This window comes from Raphanus sativus, chromosome 6, assembly GCF_000801105.2.
Source record: "Raphanus sativus cultivar WK10039 chromosome 6, ASM80110v3, whole genome shotgun sequence".
NCBI classification, from domain to species: domain Eukaryota; kingdom Viridiplantae; phylum Streptophyta; class Magnoliopsida; order Brassicales; family Brassicaceae; genus Raphanus; species Raphanus sativus.
In genome coordinates, this window is record NC_079516.1 from 25,797,539 (window position 1) to 25,815,377 (window position 17,839).

The following is a 17,839-nucleotide window of genomic DNA, read 5'->3' on the forward strand; positions in this document are numbered from 1 at the left end:
TAGGAATATATATAAGATAATTCAGATAATAAAGTTAATGAATTTTAAAATTAATTAATATGCTATAACATAATTTCATTAAGAAAAATATATTTATTAGAAACAATGTATACATTAATACGAAACTGACTATTACCAAAAGAATCTTATTAAATGTTTTTTGTTAGTGTTTCAAAAAAAAAGGTTTTTTGTTATGTTGTTTAAGAAAAATATATTTTTCTATTTGTTATTAAATTAATTAATATACTATAACATAATTTCATTAAGAAAAATATATATTTTTCTATTTGTTTGTTATGTGGTTTAACAAACTTTTATATCTTATTTTATGAATTAAAAGTTAAAACAAAAATAGCAAAAGAAGTTAAGCAAAAAAAAAAAGGAAAACAAAAACAAAAACTTGTACAGCCGTTTTCACCTGTGTTCAACTCCAAGAAAGGAACATGATTTGTTAGTTTGTAACCAATCGACCCCTATATTATAAATAATTCGCAAAAAGATCCATCAATTGCTTAGCCCTGTGCAAACATAACGCTATATATACATATAATCTGTAGGTATGAAACACATCCAATATCCTTTCCCTCTATCTCCCTCTCTCTCAAATGTCCTTTCCAGTGTGGGGAATGATGAGAGAAACGAAGGCCTTAATCGCAATGATAATTGTACAAATTGGTTACGCAGGCCAAGATATTCTATTCAAACTTGTGATCGAAGATGGTGTGAACGTCAGAGTTGTTGTAGCATATCGTCTCATCTTCGCCACCATTTTTATGTTCCTTCTTGCCTTCATCTTCGAAAGGTTTGTTTACAAATGCATGTATAATCAATGCTGAAATCATTTTTACTCAACATTTATTTAGTAATTCCAATTTTGTTGATCCATGTCATTACATAGGAACAAGAGGCCAGAGTTTACATGGAGGCTGCTTATCCTGGCATTTCTCGTGGGGTTATTCGGGTGGGTAACGCAATCAATTTTATGTGATCACCTTTTGTTTGGAAGATTACTCGATCTCTTGTGTACGGTAGATCAACATTTCATAATGTATTTAGGATATAAAGTGAGTTCTATAGATATCTTTCGTTTCTCAGAAACATGAGTAACAACTCACCCCCAACATCCCAGTAATTGTACTAATCAACAATAAGTAGAAACGTTCAAATTAATAGTAGATGAAATAACGTGGAATCTAGTATCGCGAGTAGATGAATAATTTTTTTTTGCTAAATATGAATAATCATGTTTCTCTTACATTTTATCAACTTGGAAAATGCAGCTCGGCAGGACCGAATATCCTATTTGCTGAGGCCTTGGCCAGGACAACAGCTACGTTTATTTCAACTGCGACCATACTAGTCCCGCTAGTAGTATTCGTCTTGGCTGCTATACTTAGGTAATTCTTATGATGTTATTGCGGTTTACAAAAACTAAATTTTGGTATCTTTATTTTTACATTGTTTTGTTCAACGGTTTTAATATTTATTAATTACCAGAATCACTCAAACTTTGACTGAGAGTTGCTATACAAAAGTTTTAAAAAGACGCGTTGAATTTATTAACCTTGACGGTATACATTTAAATTTTCATGTATTTCTATAAGTTCGATAGCAGTGTGCATGAATGATTGTGACGATAAAAATAGTTTTGGGTGTATTCTAACTTGGCATTTAATTAGTCAAACTCTTTCAGTCCAACTTCTAAGAAATTTATTCTAAAATTTACTAATCAGTTCACTTGTTTGATTTTCTTTCTATATACATTAATTGAATCGACCAAAATTTATGGAGTTAACCTCTAGGTAACTTTTTGGTGAAAGTTTGCTTCATTCTGGTGATTGAACTTTAAACTAAAAAATAAACTAAATTAAAGAATAAAGTAAATCACAAAAATTTATGATCAATAGTTTTAGTCAATGAATATAGGGTCAATAATCTTATAATAAATTATTACTGGAAATGGTATAAAACCTTAAATACCAGTTGTGTCAAAGAATAGTTTTAGTCAAAGAATATAGGGTCAATAATCTTATAATAAATTATTATGGAAATGGTATAAAATCTTAAATATCAGTGGTGTCAAGATTTAAATCCATTTGGGGGGGGCATTGTTTTTGCGACTAGGGTTGGACATTTTAGCCGTTAAATTTGATTCGATTTGTTATTCATTTCGATTTGATTAAAAATTCCGGATATTCGTAAACTTTTGAAGCAAAGCAAATACTAAAAATTAATATCCGTTAAAATCGAAAAAATCACAAATATTAAAAATTTGGAAAGTAGATATCCAATCCGATCCGATAATATATAAATATATGTATATAAAGTTTTAAATGTATTAAATTTTATAATTATTATTCTAACATATGATTTGACAAATTATATCCACATTGTTATTTATATAACAGTATTACATCAAAAGTTATGACAACTATAACTTTTTCTTAAGTTTTGTGTTATTATAATTGTTAACTAAGTTTAAAAAATTTATAAAATATGTAGATTTACTATTTATTTTAATTTGTATATTATAAATCATGCAAAAAAATATTATACAAAACAAATTTTCATCGAATTTTTGAGAATATTTGTATTAATCAAAAAACAGATGAGATATCCGTAAGTATTCATAAATATCTGCAAATATCTATTTATTTTCTGGATATCCATTTTCCGAATATCCGTATTCTTCCGAAGAAAAAACAAATCGAAAAATTAGATATTCGTAACATACAAAGTAAATCATAAATACCTTCAAACATCCGAATATCCGATCCGTGCCCATACCTATTTGTGACAGATAAATGTGCATCTTTTTTTTATAATGGTGAATTTTGGATCTTAGTTAGACTGTATATTTTTAGATTTTTGGCTGTAGAACTCCAGATGTTATTTTGAATAAAAAGATTGTTAAATATTTGTTATATGATGTAACAAAACTAAAAATATTAAGTAGAGAGGGGTTTATTATTTATAATATTAATTTTCTTATAATGATCTAAACTTTTATCTATCAGTTAAATAAAATTATGATGTATGATATATTGACTAGAAGTGTAAATCATTTTTGAACAAAAGAAGTGTAAGTTATGCCGTATAAATATATACAGAAACCATATTTATATATACAACTCACAGTGCAAAACTTGTAACTACTTCATACTACTCACTTTCCGTGTGTATACATATGTATTTTAAACTTCCTATAATATATTAACATATCATGTAAATTACTCAACTAACTAGTCAAAGCTGAAGAGTTGTAAAGATTTCAGATAAATATATTATAAAACAACAAGTTTTCTCAAAAATAATCATAATATTAATAATTAAATTTCAAATCAGACCAAATCATTTTGTGGAAAAGATTTGTTTACTCTTTAAAGTTCCAAAATTTTTAGTTACTGGGTATAAAAGTTTTTCAATTTCTAAGTTAGAGTTTAAACTTGTTTCTATTGTAAAGATTTTTTGGTCATTTTGATATGAATATTTTGTTATTAGTCAAACATTTTAAAATGATTGTTGCTAAAAAGATTTTTTTTTCTTATGTTTGTATGAATTGCCTTTAAAATTAAGAGGAAATCAATATATACATTAAAATATATACTTACATGTTTTCATATATATCAAAGAACGGAACATGTACATCTTGGATCAAAATATGGAAAAGCTAAAGTGATCGGGACACTACTTGGAGTTGGTGGAACATTTTTCTTTGTATTGTACAAAGGAAAAGAGATCCATCTTTGGTCGTCTCGTATTCATCTAGGAGGCCGGCCACACAGTGATACCACTCCCAACATTTCTATACTTGCGGCATTTCTTGCACTAGGAGGCGTAATCTCTTACTCCTTTTGGGTTCTATTGCAGGTAAATTTCTCTTTCATTATAACTCTTTTGTTTGATAAATGTATTATTTTGACGTTTTTTACACAAGTTAAAAATTATTTTTTAACACCAGATAATTATGATTTTAGAACTATTAAAAATTCTTGTTTGTATCTTTAATTTCTATCTCCATTTAATACATTGAAATAATGAGGTTAAAATGAGAATTTACTTAAAATTTTGTATAGAAAATGCAAGACAACACTCTTTGTAAAATGGATTAAAATGGATGGAGTATATAATTAGAGCATGTAATCATCCTGTTTAGAAAGAAAAAGAGTGTTGTCTTACTTTTTAGCTAAATACTATCATTTAAAGTTAGTATAAATACATCAATGATCTCAATTTTTTTTAATTTATCATTTTTTCTCATCTAAATTGTCATATTTTCTAGTATTATTTATAGTTCAACTAAATCAGAATTATTACATAATCGTTAGCGACTATAAATTAGATGGATAACTGGAAAAAATCAAATCATAAACAACAACTTCAAAAACCCCTTATATTAGAGAATAGAAAGAGTAATGATAACTGGTGACATAAATGTATTGGTTATTTTTTTGTAACTAAAATTTATTGGTTATTCCATAGCAGATTACCTAGGATTTACAAAATCTAGAGTTTTCAAAACAAAACAAAATGTTTTAAATTAAAGATTAGTTACATATATTGCTTAATTAGCCCACCAATTGTTGTTTTGGATAATAAGCGATGCGTAATGAACTATCCTATGCAGTGTTACATCTAGACCTAGTTGTTTAGGTATCCGTTCAAAATGTGCCACATGCATAACACATTAATTTTTACTAATAAGTTACTGAATTTGAACTCTTTACACTAATAAATTTAAGTAATATGAATTGAAATTATAATTCTATTCAAGTTTTTAGCTAAAATTTAAATCAATTCTTCAGCTGAAACAAAAAAGGTTATGATGAATTTTTTCTTGAAACGAAATTAGATGTATAATTTGAATTACATAAAAAGAATAAAACCAAAAAAAAAATCTAAAAACATTTTACGTAAGGGAACATCTGGAGTATATTTCATTATTTTTTCATCGTCATCAGTCAAAAGAGTTAACAAATTGCTTTGTTTTTTATTAACATTCTCCAATCTTACTAAATGCTAATAGTATCAATACAGTGACAAATGCATACAAATGGTATAAAGATTATTTTTATATACGAAATAGGTTAAGATAGGTAACGGACTTGGAGGACCTTGTTGGAACACTGCTTTGATGAACATGATGGGGAGCTTGATGGCTCTTTTTGTGGCTCTTATTTGGAAACCCGATTTAGAAGAATGGAGACTAGGATGGGATATTAAACTGTTTGCCCGCATATTTTCGGTAAATAAACCAAAATCATGATTAAATTGTATTCTCTCGCTCTTTTTTGTCGATCTTGTTTTTTCTTCTTTTTTGAAAGCTTTTTTTATCGATCTTGTTGGTTAACTATTGTCGCCTATTCTAGGGAATTATGATTTCCGGGATGGCATTTGCTGTCATTGTGTGGTGTGTGGACGCTAATGGACCAGTATTTGTGTCCATGTTTAGGCCTGTAAGACTTGTTGTCGTCGTCATCGTTGCATCACTTATTTTACAAGAGCCTATACATTCCGGGAGGTACTAAATCTTCATCTAGTATTGATTTCTTGAGATATCGATTCAAGTAACAGAACGTTATTGATGTGACTTGGCAACATTGATGCAGCATTATAGGTACAGTCATTATTGTGGGAGGATTGTACCTCGTCTTATGGGCTAAGAAAAAAGAAATGAAGAGTATGTCAGATCCAGTAGAAACAAATAGGACAGATCGTAATGCTGTGTGATATGAAAATTTAGCCGCCACAAGCTGAGTTATGCAGTATTTATTTGTTATGAATATTGTGTTGATGTTCATCTTACATAATAAAACGTTTTTTATGTTATGAATAATTTACAGACTTCATATCTTGTAACAGTATTACATAATAAAATGCTTTTTGCATTAATTTAAATGGTGTTTAATAAACAATTATTTTGTTGCAAAATAATTAATGTTCACATTATTTTAATAGAATTTATTATCATTTGAATTTCTGACCAATTATAAAATACTTTATTTTTAATTGGTTAATTAATTTTATTTAATGATACTTCTATATAACTAAGATAAATTGTATAAAAGTTTGTATTTTCTTAATTCATGTTCAAAAAGCTTTACAACACTTATATTGAAACAAACACAAGGAGTAAACATAATCTTTTTACCTAAAATTCAAAATTTTGCTTCTTTTCAACTATATATACAATCACTATTATTAAAAAAATTTTGAGCAACTCACTATTATTAAATGATCGGCCCAAATTCAGGGTTTGTCTCCCTTAACACACTTTCCTCTACAAATTTGTTGGCGAAACCCCCAAAACGACAATCTTTGGAGGCTAATGTTCTAGGTTTCCTCAAAAAAACTCAATCACCTTCTCATTTTCCTCACTAAACCGGTACAAAGCATTGATACACCAACTTGCATACCAAATCAACAGAGTTTAAACAAAATGATTTTTATAAGGGAGGTGAACAAATTGTGTTTGAATCTGAAGTTCTGAGAAAAAAAGGATGTATAAGGGAGGTGATCACCTCAAAATCAATATTCTCTTTCGCATTCTCGTATTTCTAAAATTTTCCATTCAGTTACAAAATGAGAACTACAAGTTTTGTTGAACAAAAAAAAAAAAAAAAAAAAAAAAAAAAACTACAAGTTTTGTTGATTCATCGTAAGAAAATAAACATAAGAGTTTATTTTATCAGATGACTAAACCAAAACGAAAAAGTTCTAAGACAAGAGTTATCAAAGGCTCAAAGCTAAGTTCTCCCTTAGGATAACAATTGACACAACACAAAAGAAGTTTAAGAAAAGGTAAAACAAAGCCATTTCTTGACCGCTGGTTTATCACCGTCTTGTTTCCTCTGAGAAGCCGTCTTTGTCGAACTCCTTCCCGTCTTTTTATCTTCACCGGCTTTGCTGAATATCACCGTGTATCCATCCGCAGTTGCCGGATCATTCACATCCCATTCCCCAAATTTAGGTAACGGCCTTCCAGCGTCGTTTGATGCCATTTTCTATCAAGAAAATAACAATCTTTAACCTCTCAGACAACAACAAGAAAGAAAAAACTTTTGTTTCTTCTTCTTCTTTGTCGAGTTGATGTTTTTGTCTAAATCGTCTGACCCACGATGAAGATTTATAATAGAGAAACTGAATAGGAAGAAAGAAGACAAAAAGATTGTTTTTGAAATCTTCCTACGAATTGAACTCGTTTCAGACGCGGTAGAATATTCTATTGCCTTCTTTAAATGTCTTACTAAATTAAAAATCTTTCTGAGGTACAAAACCGTTTGCCTTACCGCCCAAGAAATCTAATTATAGCAACTGCTTGTGCATGGCTGATCTGTTTCTTCATTTCCCACGCGGTGATATCTTTTTCTTTCCTTAAATATACCATAATCCATAGAGATGAAGCAAAGCTTTTGGCATATATTTCGTTCTCTAACTTTTTTTCTGTAACTTCTAATCTATTAAAACTGAAGTACAAATAGAACTTGACCCTTAATTTTCTTAAATAATTACAATGACATGCCGCTAATCTAAACACAGTAGTTTTACACATTTACTAACCCATTAATTTTGGGGAAAATTGCCAATAGAGAACAAAAAAACAACAGTATTGTCCCTTTGGTATAAATCATTTTTTGTCATATTTTTCTCTTTTTTACCCTTTGTATTTCTGAAAACTAATAAAATAAATACTTTTGTGAATCAAAAAAAAATATTAAAAATATAAACAATTAATAAAACACATATATACACACGCTGGTATTTTTTTTTCTTTCAAAAAGTTGATAAATAAAAATTTGAAAATACGTTCTACTAAAGGTAGAATGTGCCTTCTACGGAAAATGGTATAGTAGAAAGCGATTTCTAAAATAAACACGTTCATCTACTATTTTTAGAACGTACATTCTACTATTTACTAATTTTCTAAAAATGTGGAATGCGCATTCTACTAATCCTAAAGCTATCTACTTTTCATCTGGAAGCATCTTCTACTTTTATTAAGTATTCTAAATTTTGCGGAATGTGTTTTCTAAAATTTACTCTTCCGTCTACTAAAAGTAGAAAGCGTGTTCTGGATTTTTGTCAATGTTCTAAACTTTTAGAAGGCGCCTTCTACGGATAAGATTACCTGATATTTGCGAAAATTAATGAAAATTTCAGTTAAGGAAATATTCTAAAAATCTCCTAAAAATATTCTAACTTCCTAAAACGTGTTATTTTCGATTTTACTTGTAAAAAAAAAACGATTCTCATTTTTCTTCTTCATCAATCTATGGTTTCTCCATAGCTTTTCTTTTGATTTTTTTCACAAACTCTTCTTCTCTATGATGCATATCTATACCACATGTAGTGTTTGGAATTTAGGTGCAACTACTGGATGAGTTTTTGCTGCTGATGACAAAGGGGCTAGGCTATATTTATTGGAATCAAATTCTACCTTAGAGGATTTAAAAAGAATGGTTGTGGAAGATTTTGATATGGAAGAAGATAGCTTAGCCGATTTGGAGTTCAGTTAAAACATGAGATTTTGTTTAAATGTTTTTAAAAGGTAAAACAAAAATAAAACTTTTTAAAATTTTTTTAATAAAAATAAAATTCGTAAACTTTATAATATAAAAATAATTTACAAAATAATTTTAATAAAAAACATTAAATAAAATTTATTAAAAACGTTTTACAAATTTTTTATTTTTATAAAAAGTTTAAAACGTTTTTGATAAAAATATAATAAAATAAAATTTGTAAACTTTATAAAAATAAAAATAAAACTTTACAAAAAAAAATTAATAAAAATATTAAACATTATAAAAAATATTTTACAAAGTTTAATTTTTATAAAAAGTTTAAAACATTTGTAAATTTATTTAATTTTATCCAAATTTTTAATAAAAATTTTAATAAAATTTTAATAAAATTAAACTTTGTAAACTTTATAAAAATATTAAAAAAATTTCACAGTTTTATTCATGTTATTTTTTATTTTATTTTTTGCTTACTAAAAGCTTTTTTAATACCTTTTTCATTATAATTAATTTAAGATTTAATTAATCTCTTTTTATATACTTTTTAAATCAATTAATGAAAGGTTAATTTTGGGATTATGAAAAGATTTATACCATTAGGACAACTATATGATGGATTTATACCTAGGGGACAACACCCTTGTTTTTTTGTTCTATATTGGCAATTTTCCCTTAATTTTGTACATCAATAAAATCATTTAACCAGTCCGTTCGGTTGACAATATATAATTAATTATATTTAACCATCACATACCTTAATTACATCGTTGAGATTTACACATACCAAAACCAATATTCCTGCGTTAACTTGCACCTCACCTTTCATAAAATAGATAACCCATTACTAATCAAACGATAGGTTTTTAAAAACATGAAATTTATATTTTAGAAGAGAATGTTTCTTCATGGAAGAACAATGATAGACAATAATGAGAGCATATAGACGATTTCTTAAGAATAGCAGGCGGTCAATGTAGTCAAATTAACATTATCTTTATTGGTATTAATTATGTAGACCAAAATTGTATATCGATCTAATCAAGGTATGGTTTTAGCGTATTAAGCGAATTTATGGTTTAGCGATTTTTTAACACTGAATATGGTTTAGAGATTTATGATGTTTAAAACAAAACTTAGTTATGTTAGTTAGTATAATAAGGATATCATTAGATTTATTCTGCCTACAAAAATCGAAACAAAATATTCCTTGCAAAACTCGATACTATTCAAAAATGCTTCCTACTTCCACGCAATCACCATTAAGTATATAAAATCATACCTAATAATTTGTACTAGATTAGGACCCGCCCTAAAGGACGGAAATTGATTTGTCAAATTTCAATTAATAATATATGGTATATATAATATGTGTATATAATATTATATATATTTTGTGTAACATTTATATATATATATACATATTAGACATATATATAATATTTTATTAAATATATATAGAATTTAATAGTATTATAATTTGTGTTGTACTTGTTATTAGTTTGTATTTAATCTTCTTTCATTTTTAGTATAATAATTTGCCTTGTCACACCTTTTACCTTTTAACTTATACACATAGTTATGCCTTTTTTCAAAAAAAAAACTTATACACATAGTCTCGTAAAATGTAATATATAAAAAAACATATTTAAAAAATCTACTGACCATATGCCATCATTATTTGGTTGTTTGAACAAAAAAAAATCATGTTCTTGCATAACTGTGTATGTTGTGATATGATGTAGGTGAAGAGTAAATATATAGAAGTAAAGTTAGTGATACGAACATGAGCCTATGTTGGTCTATGCCACAATTATTTGGTTTTTGGAAGATCAATGAGCATAAGCATACACGGTCTTTGTATGCTTACGTTGTAAATGAGTCGGATATTTTTTCTCTTATGTCTGGAATGATATGAAGCTCGTTGATTTAAGAGTGGTTCAGTTTTATATGATCTAATTATATTAAGAGATTAACCAAAAATATTATAAAAGTGTTACTGGTTAGGTTTAACTAATCTATGTTGGTTAAGATTTGGTTTAATTTAAGTTGGTAGGTTGTATTGTATAGGAGGTATGATATATTCTAACAACAACTATGAAAGAGTCCAAAATTTAAATGAGAACTTCAAATAGTAGATAATCCCTAAATTAATAGATTAGATGTTTGAACAAAAAAAAAATCATGTTCTTGCATAACTGTGTATGTTGTGATATGATGTAGGTGAAGAGTAAATATATGGAAGTAAAGTTAGTGATACGAACATGAGCCTATGTTGGTCTATGCCACAATTATTAGGTTTTTGGAAGATCAATGAGCATAAGCATACACAGTCTTTGTATGCTTATGTTGTAAATGAGTTGGATATTTTTTTTCTTATGTCTGGAATGATATGGAACTCGTTGATTTAAGAGTGGTTCAGTTTTATATGATCTAATTATATTAAGAGATTAACCAAAAATATAATAAAAGTGTTACTGGTTAGGTTTAACTAATCTATGTTGGTTAAGATTTGGTTTAATTTAAGTTGGTAAGTTACATTGTATAGGAAGTATGATATATTCTAGCAACAACTATGAAAGAGTCCAAAATTTAAATGAGAACTTCAAATAGTAGATAATCCCTAAATTAATAGATTAGATATTCCAAAACAAAACAACATCCAAATTTGTTTCATATTTCTACGCAGTCACCATATCAATAAAAAGATATCTATTAAGTAAGACAACCATTATATTCGAAAAACTAAAACTTGCAAATTGCAAAACATGTACTCCTTATATTTACAAAGTATATTCTGTTTTTAATTTGGTATAATCTAAAAGGAAAGTATATACATTAATTTAAATCATATATTTTGAATGATTTTCCGTTAAAATCACAACTAACAATTTTTTTTTTGATTTATCCTATTTAACCGACCCTTTCTAATGTAGTACTCGATATTTATTATTTTTTATTGTTTATCTGTTTGTTTACATATATTTCTAAATTTCAGTTCAAATTATGATTAGAACTGGGTGTTCATGTATCTATTCGGATTCGTTTCGGATCTGTTTGAGTTTTGGGTTTCCGGGATCAAAGAATTCATCCCCATTAATTTCAGTTCGAATTATATTCGGATCTTTGCGGGTTCAGTTCGGGTTCGGGTAGCCCATTTAAATTATTTTTCAAAATTATTATATATTTTAAATTTCTTAAAATCTATAAATAAAATAATATATTGTATATAAATCTGAATAAAATATGTCAGTATATCTAAACTTAACATATAAATTGGTTTGGTTTAAATTTTAGATCAAAATCAATAATTATTTTAAATACTTTGGTGTTTTGAATGTACTTCCACTATGTCAGATATTTATATTTGATTATTTTTATTTATTTTCACATATTTAAACCAAAAAGTATCATATATATTCTGGATGTTTTTATATACATTAAAACTAAAAATAATTAATATATATATAAGTTTATATATATATAATATAAGTATATAAATCTTTTTCGAATACATTTTGATATTCAAAATACTTCGGTTCGAATTGGTTATAGTTTCAGTTGTCTAAATATCAAAATTTTGAATAATTTAGATATTTAATCAATTTTGGTTCGGATTTGGTATTACTCTTTCGGATCGTGATCTGTTCGGTTCTTCAAATTTTAAATTTTATATACTTTGATATTTTTGAAATATATATCCGCACGGGTGTGCGGATCAAAATCTAGTTACTTTTAAAATATAAAGCATGACTGCTTTAAAAAATTACTTTAGAAAGAATGGATGTACAAAGCATCTACAGCCACTACCATACCAATCAACCCCTTGATGTATGTTATTGGAATAAAAGTTTGTGGAATGAGCCATTCATAAAGATTTCACAAAAATGTAATCATTTGAGTTGAATGAGAAAAATGTTTATTTCATTAATTCCATGTACTGAAAGAGAAGAGCTGAAGTAAAAAATCATTCAAAAACAAAAAAAAGTCTCTTGAATAGATGGAATACAAAGAATGAAAATATAAAATAACAGTTTTATATTATTTTAACATTTTTATTTAGTTTAAATCAAATTCTATTTATATTCCACTAAATTCCTGTAAAAAACACTACCATTCATGTTACATAAATCATTGTGATTCCATTCATTTTTCTACCATCATTCCATTTGTTTATTATTTCTCTGATGACGTGTAATCGTGTATCACAAGCTACCCATCGCATCGGCTCTCTTCCTCAGCAGATACTTCTGTACTTTCCCTGTCGAGGTTTTAGGCAAGTCCCCGAACACAATAGTCTTTGGAGCCATGTAATGAGGCAAATGATCTCTACAAAACTCAATAATCTCCTCTGGTTCAACACCATCAATCCCCTCTTTCAGCTTCACGAACCCGCAAGGAGTCTGTCCCCAGTGATTATCAGGACGCGCCACGACAGCAGCTTCAACAACAGCTTGGTGACTGCACAAAACTCTCTCCACTTCCACCGTGCTTATGTTTTCTCCTCCCGATATGATCACATCTTTTAACCGATCTTTTACCTCTATGTACCCGTCCGGATGCTTAACAGCGAGGTCACCACTGTGGAACCAACCCCCCTCGAAAGCTTTTCGCGTTGCCTCCAAGTCCTTGAAGTATCCACTCATCACCGTGTTTCCTCTAAACATTACCTCACCCATGGTCACACCATCGTTACTCACAGTCTCCATCGTCACCGGATCTTTCACTTCGAGCCCTTCTAAACCCAAATGCTGCACCCCTTGTCTAGACTTTAACTTAGTTCTCTCCTCCAACGAAAGCGAATCCCATTCAGGCTTCCACGCGCAGTGTGTCCCTGGACCATATGTCTCTGTCAATCCGTAAAGATGAGACACGTTGAATCCCAACTCTTCCATCTTAGCCAAGACCTGCGGCATAGGCGGCGACCCGCCAGTCATGATCTCGACCCTGTGAGGAAGCGGTTCACGCGCGGAGTTGACAATCATGTTCAGCACCGTTGGGGCTCCTCCCATGTGCGTTACTTTGTGTGTAGCAATGTTCTTGAAGATCAGCTTAGGAGAGACTTTTCTGAGGCATATATTCGTACCGCCTTGCGCCGCTACTCCCCAAATGAGACACCACCCGTTGCAGTGAAACATGGGTACCGTCCATAGGTAGACAGGAGAGACAGACATCTGGTGAAGGAAAACGGTAGCGAGAGAGTTGAGATAAGCTCCTCTGTGACTCCACACTACACCTTTAGGTCTCGAGGTCGTCCCCGAAGTGTAGTTTAAACTGATCGGGTCCCATTCGTTTCTCGGTTTGATCGCCTCGAAGTCTCTGTCTCCCGATTTAACCAGAGCTTCGTAATCGTGATCAAAAGAGTGGTTAGAATCAAAGCTTGATGATGATCTGTCATCATCCTCATCATCATCATCATCATCGTTAGACTGAGAGATTAAGACAAGCTTTGGTGTTTTTCTTGTTCTGTCTGATTTAGCAAGAAGATCAAGAGCTCCATGAGCAACCTCGAGTAAGTGATGATCAACGAAGAGGATCTTCGCCTCAGAGTGTTGGAGCAAAACAGAGAGCGTTGAAGTATCGAGTCGAGTATTGAGCGGACAGAGAATCAAACCAGCCATCGGAACAGCGAAGTGAAGCTCGTGCATCGCTGGAACGTTCGGCGCCAAAACCGCAACCTAAATGTTCCGATCAAAAAACCTAAGCTAATCTGAACCAAAACCAGACAAGAAAAATTTAAACAAGTTTTTAGAGACTAACTAACCACGTCGCCGGGAGAGATTCCGAGGTGTGTAAGAGCAGAGGCGAGACGGAGACAACGTTGATAAGTTTGGAACCAAGTGTGCTTGACGGAACCAAACACAACGCTTGTTCGGTCTCTGTAAGCTTTGGCGGATCTTTCCAAGAACGTGATTGGGGATAGAGGAGAGAAATTGGCGGGAGATCGGAGAAGACCCTCCATCGTTCTCCATGATTCCGGCTCGGGATCGTCGGAGAATCCGCCGGAATATGAGGTTGAGAAGGAGGAGCGGGTCAACCGGAGCGTTTGAAAACGTGGGGTCAAGATTCTGAATGCCTTTTTGGATAGCAAGATTCTCATGGTTTATAACAATCTGAATTGTCTTTGTTTGACTTCTCAAAACTGAAACTGTTTGATCTGTCGAACTGAGAGATAAGGAAGGGGACTGATCTGATTATGTCTTGTTTTGGATAACAAAGATTCCAACCCACGTGCTCTGTTTATGACTGTACAAATGAAGACCTTTGGATCTCTAGAAAAATAATGCACCAACTGTTATATGGAATAGAGTCCATGGACCAAGTGAACGTATATGAGAAGCCTATTAGCAGTAAAAGTTGGAGCGTAACAAATGATATAAAAACCGTATTCCAAATAAGTATAGAGTTTTGTGTGATCTCACACAAAGATCAATGACGATTCTGGGATGCAACCAAGATATTGTTATCAGAAACGTTTGTCTATCTTATTCTCTCTTCTGATTTCTTTTCCCTTATAGCATTCAATATTATCGAAATTAACCACTGTGTGCTACTCTACTGTTGCTCTCACCAAACAATCCGGTGTGCTTCGAACGACGCAGGTTCAGTCGCAATCAGGATATGGTTACATCCATGGTCCGATCAATACAAGTATTGTTTGGTTCTCAATGATGCTTTATACAGTAAAGAGTGCATATGAATGAAGTATATAGTAATGACTTTGTGCTTGTGTATTTACAAGACTGGATTTGTATAGGATGGACTTTCTAGTTCAATAGAAAACTCCCAAACGAGTATTTACCGTGTGAATAATTACAATGCCATTTCTATGCAATCCCAAGTTTCCTTTTGACAGTATCCCACATAAACAACACATCACAAAAAGAAAAAAAGGCCAGAAGAAAAGATGAAGACAATCACAACTGTTTCTTCTTCTTCTCCAAGTATGAATGACTTCTCTGGAAGTTCAATATAGCCCAGACCAAATGCCTACGGCCAATCTCAGGCCACAGAGCATCAGGAGAGAAAAGCTGAGAGTTACCTGTTTGCCATAAAAGAAAGTTGCTCAGCCTCGTCTCTCCTGAACTCCGGATCAGTATATCAGGATCCGGCGCCACGCTCATCTGCATATTCTCCTCAATATCCACCAACTGTATTCTCTCTATGTCCCTATCTCTACCCTCAGAGTGTTTAACTAGCTTGTTAACACAAGATTTCTTGACAGCTTGTACGATCTCATCTGTCGAGTTATATGCAACGCAGACAAGAAGCACTACACGATTATTCTTAGCAGTGGCCTCCATGACTTCTTCTGCAGCAGCCCTCACTTGGTCACTTAAAAGCGCCAAGTTACCGATGAAATACACACGTATCCCGTATCCATGCACTATACTCTCTTTATCAAGTAAAGACTTGATCTTCTCCAGCATCAAATCCATTAGAGACTGAACCTCCTCAGGTTTTCTTCTAAAATTATCTATGCTAAATGCGTATATAGTTACATACTTGATACCTAGCTCGTAACAGTACTGTAGCATCGACATAAGCGCAGAGAAACCGGCTTTGTGACCAGACCCGTCTTCTAAACCGCGCTTCTTCGCATACCTACGGTTTCCATCCATGATAAAGGCCATGTGAATGGGTAAAGAACCCATAGATATGACCCGGAACAAACATCTTCTTGAAAACCCGTGTATCTGCTCGAGAGGTTGTCTTATTATATCAGCCATTTCGGATTCCACCTTCCAGTATCCTCTGCTACCTCATAGGAAATGATGCAAAATTTTATCAATAAAAGGCGAGAAACCATATATGTAATATCAACAGGACATGTATCACAAACGTTTAGAAGTATCTTCCTAAGCTATTTATGTGTAACACAGTAGTAAAAAGTGGCGCCATTACATCAAACAATTATTGTTTCGCCCTTTATTCATACTAATCTTACAAACTTCATGTTGTGTAATGTTTTAAAAACATTGGAGAAGAAAATTAATTGCTTTATCGAGAAACCTACCGTCACCAACCAAACTAAACAAAAGAGTTTTGTCAGTTCACACTAACGCAAAAACAAAAACTTCCAAGCAAGAGTTTTAGCTTCCTATTGATAGATCAAACAATTCAGATAATGCAATACTATCGATACAGAGAACACTTCAAAATGAGAAAAAAAAATACATCTAAGGATAATTTGGTAAAAACAGGGTGTTTATATAACTCGATCCTACCTGAGAGTGAAGCGAGATCACCGCCTAGCTTACAGAGGAAACTGAAAAAAGGGAGATTTCGAAAACAGATGAAATCTCAACTTTTGGCGGCGCGACCAATATTCACAGTTGACTGTTGGCAGAGGGAAGAGGAGAGGGGTACGATTTAGTTTGGTAAACCGGAACCGGTTAAGAAAAGGACTACACTAATGAATGTTGGACCTAATTATTAAGCCAAATTGGCTAAAAATAATAAACGGTAAGAGTGAAGAGAAATGGGCCTACGGGTGATTTAAAAAGCCTTTGGCTTTAATGAATCAAAATAGGAAACACCCACATCGGTTGGGAGAAGCTAAGTTGAACAGTATATATATCCATCCTCCGGCCGGCTCGGCTTGGCTTGGCGTGGCAAGCTTGGGGCCAGGATCAAATACTGGTATAGGACAAAGGGGGTAAAAATATCTAGAATGAACCTCTCCTATTTTTAACAAAAAAACAAATTAAAAATAAATATAAATTGGGGAAAAGATCATAAGAATATTCAACCCGGATCCAGACCCTGACCCAACTTTAACCCTAATCTTCTTCTTCCTCCTCTTTATTTTCTCTATTAATATTCATCCACTTTAAAATAAAATCAAAAAATTTCTTTAATAGTTCTCCAAATTTCTCTTTCTTATTCCAAATCGATCAATCTATTGTCATGTTTAATCAATTATATCTTATCTAGAATCAAATTTTATCTTTTATTTACGAGATTCAAGATAAAGAAGAACGCAAAATATTACTAATACTACTAGTACAACTACAACTAGTACAACTCAAATTAGTACAACTAGTACAATTACGATGAGTATAACTAGTATAAATAGTCTTAGTATACCCATTATAACATATACAAGTAGTACAAATGTGCAATTAATATAGTGATTTTTATTTTTTTTGTTTTAACCGTATAAAGATGGAAAAAAATGATGTAGAGCCAAGAAGACATGTTGCTCTAATATTTCCTGCCTGCATGTATCAAAGACATGAATAGTAATATTTTTAATAATATTTGATTTGGATAATGATTTGTTACAAGTTGTATTAGTTATACTAGTTGTTTATTTT

At 31.1% G+C, this 17,839-nt stretch overlaps 4 protein-coding genes across 5 annotated transcripts; 1 reads left to right on the forward strand and 3 right to left on the reverse strand.

Annotated features, from left to right (window-relative positions):
• Positions 1 to 656: 656 nt before the first annotated feature.
• On the forward strand, positions 657 to 5,730 carry LOC108808211 (WAT1-related protein At1g68170-like). The gene is made up of 5 exons (XM_056987128.1): positions 657 to 802; positions 899 to 965; positions 5,087 to 5,245; positions 5,370 to 5,521; positions 5,610 to 5,730. Exons 1-5 carry the CDS (start codon positions 657 to 659, stop codon positions 5,728 to 5,730), a joined length of 645 nt encoding a protein of 214 aa, XP_056843108.1.
• Positions 5,731 to 6,632: 902 nt separating this feature from the next.
• On the reverse strand, positions 6,633 to 7,360 carry LOC108810401 (protein NOI4-like). Its single transcript, XM_018582513.2, has one exon. It carries the CDS (start codon positions 6,999 to 7,001, stop codon positions 6,792 to 6,794), a length of 210 nt encoding a protein of 69 aa, XP_018438015.1. The 5' UTR covers positions 7,002 to 7,360; the 3' UTR covers positions 6,633 to 6,791.
• Positions 7,361 to 12,593: 5,233 nt separating this feature from the next.
• Positions 12,594 to 14,744, reverse strand: LOC108836991 (isovalerate--CoA ligase AAE2). Its single transcript, XM_018610077.2, has 2 exons — positions 14,284 to 14,744; positions 12,594 to 14,197 (listed from the first exon to the last, which is right to left on the reverse strand). Exons 1-2 carry the CDS (start codon positions 14,617 to 14,619, stop codon positions 12,725 to 12,727), a joined length of 1,809 nt encoding a protein of 602 aa, XP_018465579.1. The 5' UTR covers positions 14,620 to 14,744; the 3' UTR covers positions 12,594 to 12,724.
• Positions 14,745 to 15,216: 472 nt separating this feature from the next.
• Positions 15,217 to 16,908, reverse strand: LOC108809795 (dehydrodolichyl diphosphate synthase 6). 2 transcript variants are annotated; one of them, XM_018581938.2, is made up of 2 exons: positions 16,748 to 16,908; positions 15,217 to 16,274 (listed from the first exon to the last, which is right to left on the reverse strand). In XM_018581938.2, the coding sequence occupies exon 2, from the start codon at positions 16,247 to 16,249 to the stop codon at positions 15,437 to 15,439; it is 813 nt and encodes a 270-aa protein (XP_018437440.2). In that variant the 5' UTR covers positions 16,250 to 16,274; positions 16,748 to 16,908; the 3' UTR covers positions 15,217 to 15,436. The 2 variants fall into 2 exon arrangements, with proteins under 2 accessions (XP_018437440.2, XP_018437441.2); XM_018581939.2 differs by having other exon boundaries at positions 15,217 to 16,277; positions 16,748 to 16,905.
• Positions 16,909 to 17,839: the final 931 nt, after the last annotated feature.

Bases quoted from the DNA above. Each gene is read 5' to 3' on its own strand.
- LOC108836991 (XM_018610077.2), bottom strand. From the start codon at position 14,619: ATGAGAATCTTGCTATCCAAAAAGGCATTCAGAATCTTGACCCCACGT. The intron at 14,198-14,283 runs GTTAGTTAGTCT...CGGAACATTTAG, and splicing joins GAATCTCTCCCGGCGACGTG to GTTGCGGTTTTGGCGCCGAA.
- LOC108808211 (XM_056987128.1), top strand. From the start codon at position 657: ATGATAATTGTACAAATTGGTTACGCAGGCCAAGATATTCTATTCAAA. The intron at 803-898 runs GTTTGTTTACAA...GTCATTACATAG, and splicing joins CTTGCCTTCATCTTCGAAAG to GAACAAGAGGCCAGAGTTTA. The intron at 5,246-5,369 runs GTAAATAAACCA...CGCCTATTCTAG, and splicing joins TGTTTGCCCGCATATTTTCG to GGAATTATGATTTCCGGGAT.
- LOC108810401 (XM_018582513.2), bottom strand. From the start codon at position 7,001: ATGGCATCAAACGACGCTGGAAGGCCGTTACCTAAATTTGGGGAATGG.
- LOC108809795 (XM_018581938.2), bottom strand. From the start codon at position 16,249: ATGGCTGATATAATAAGACAACCTCTCGAGCAGATACACGGGTTTTCA.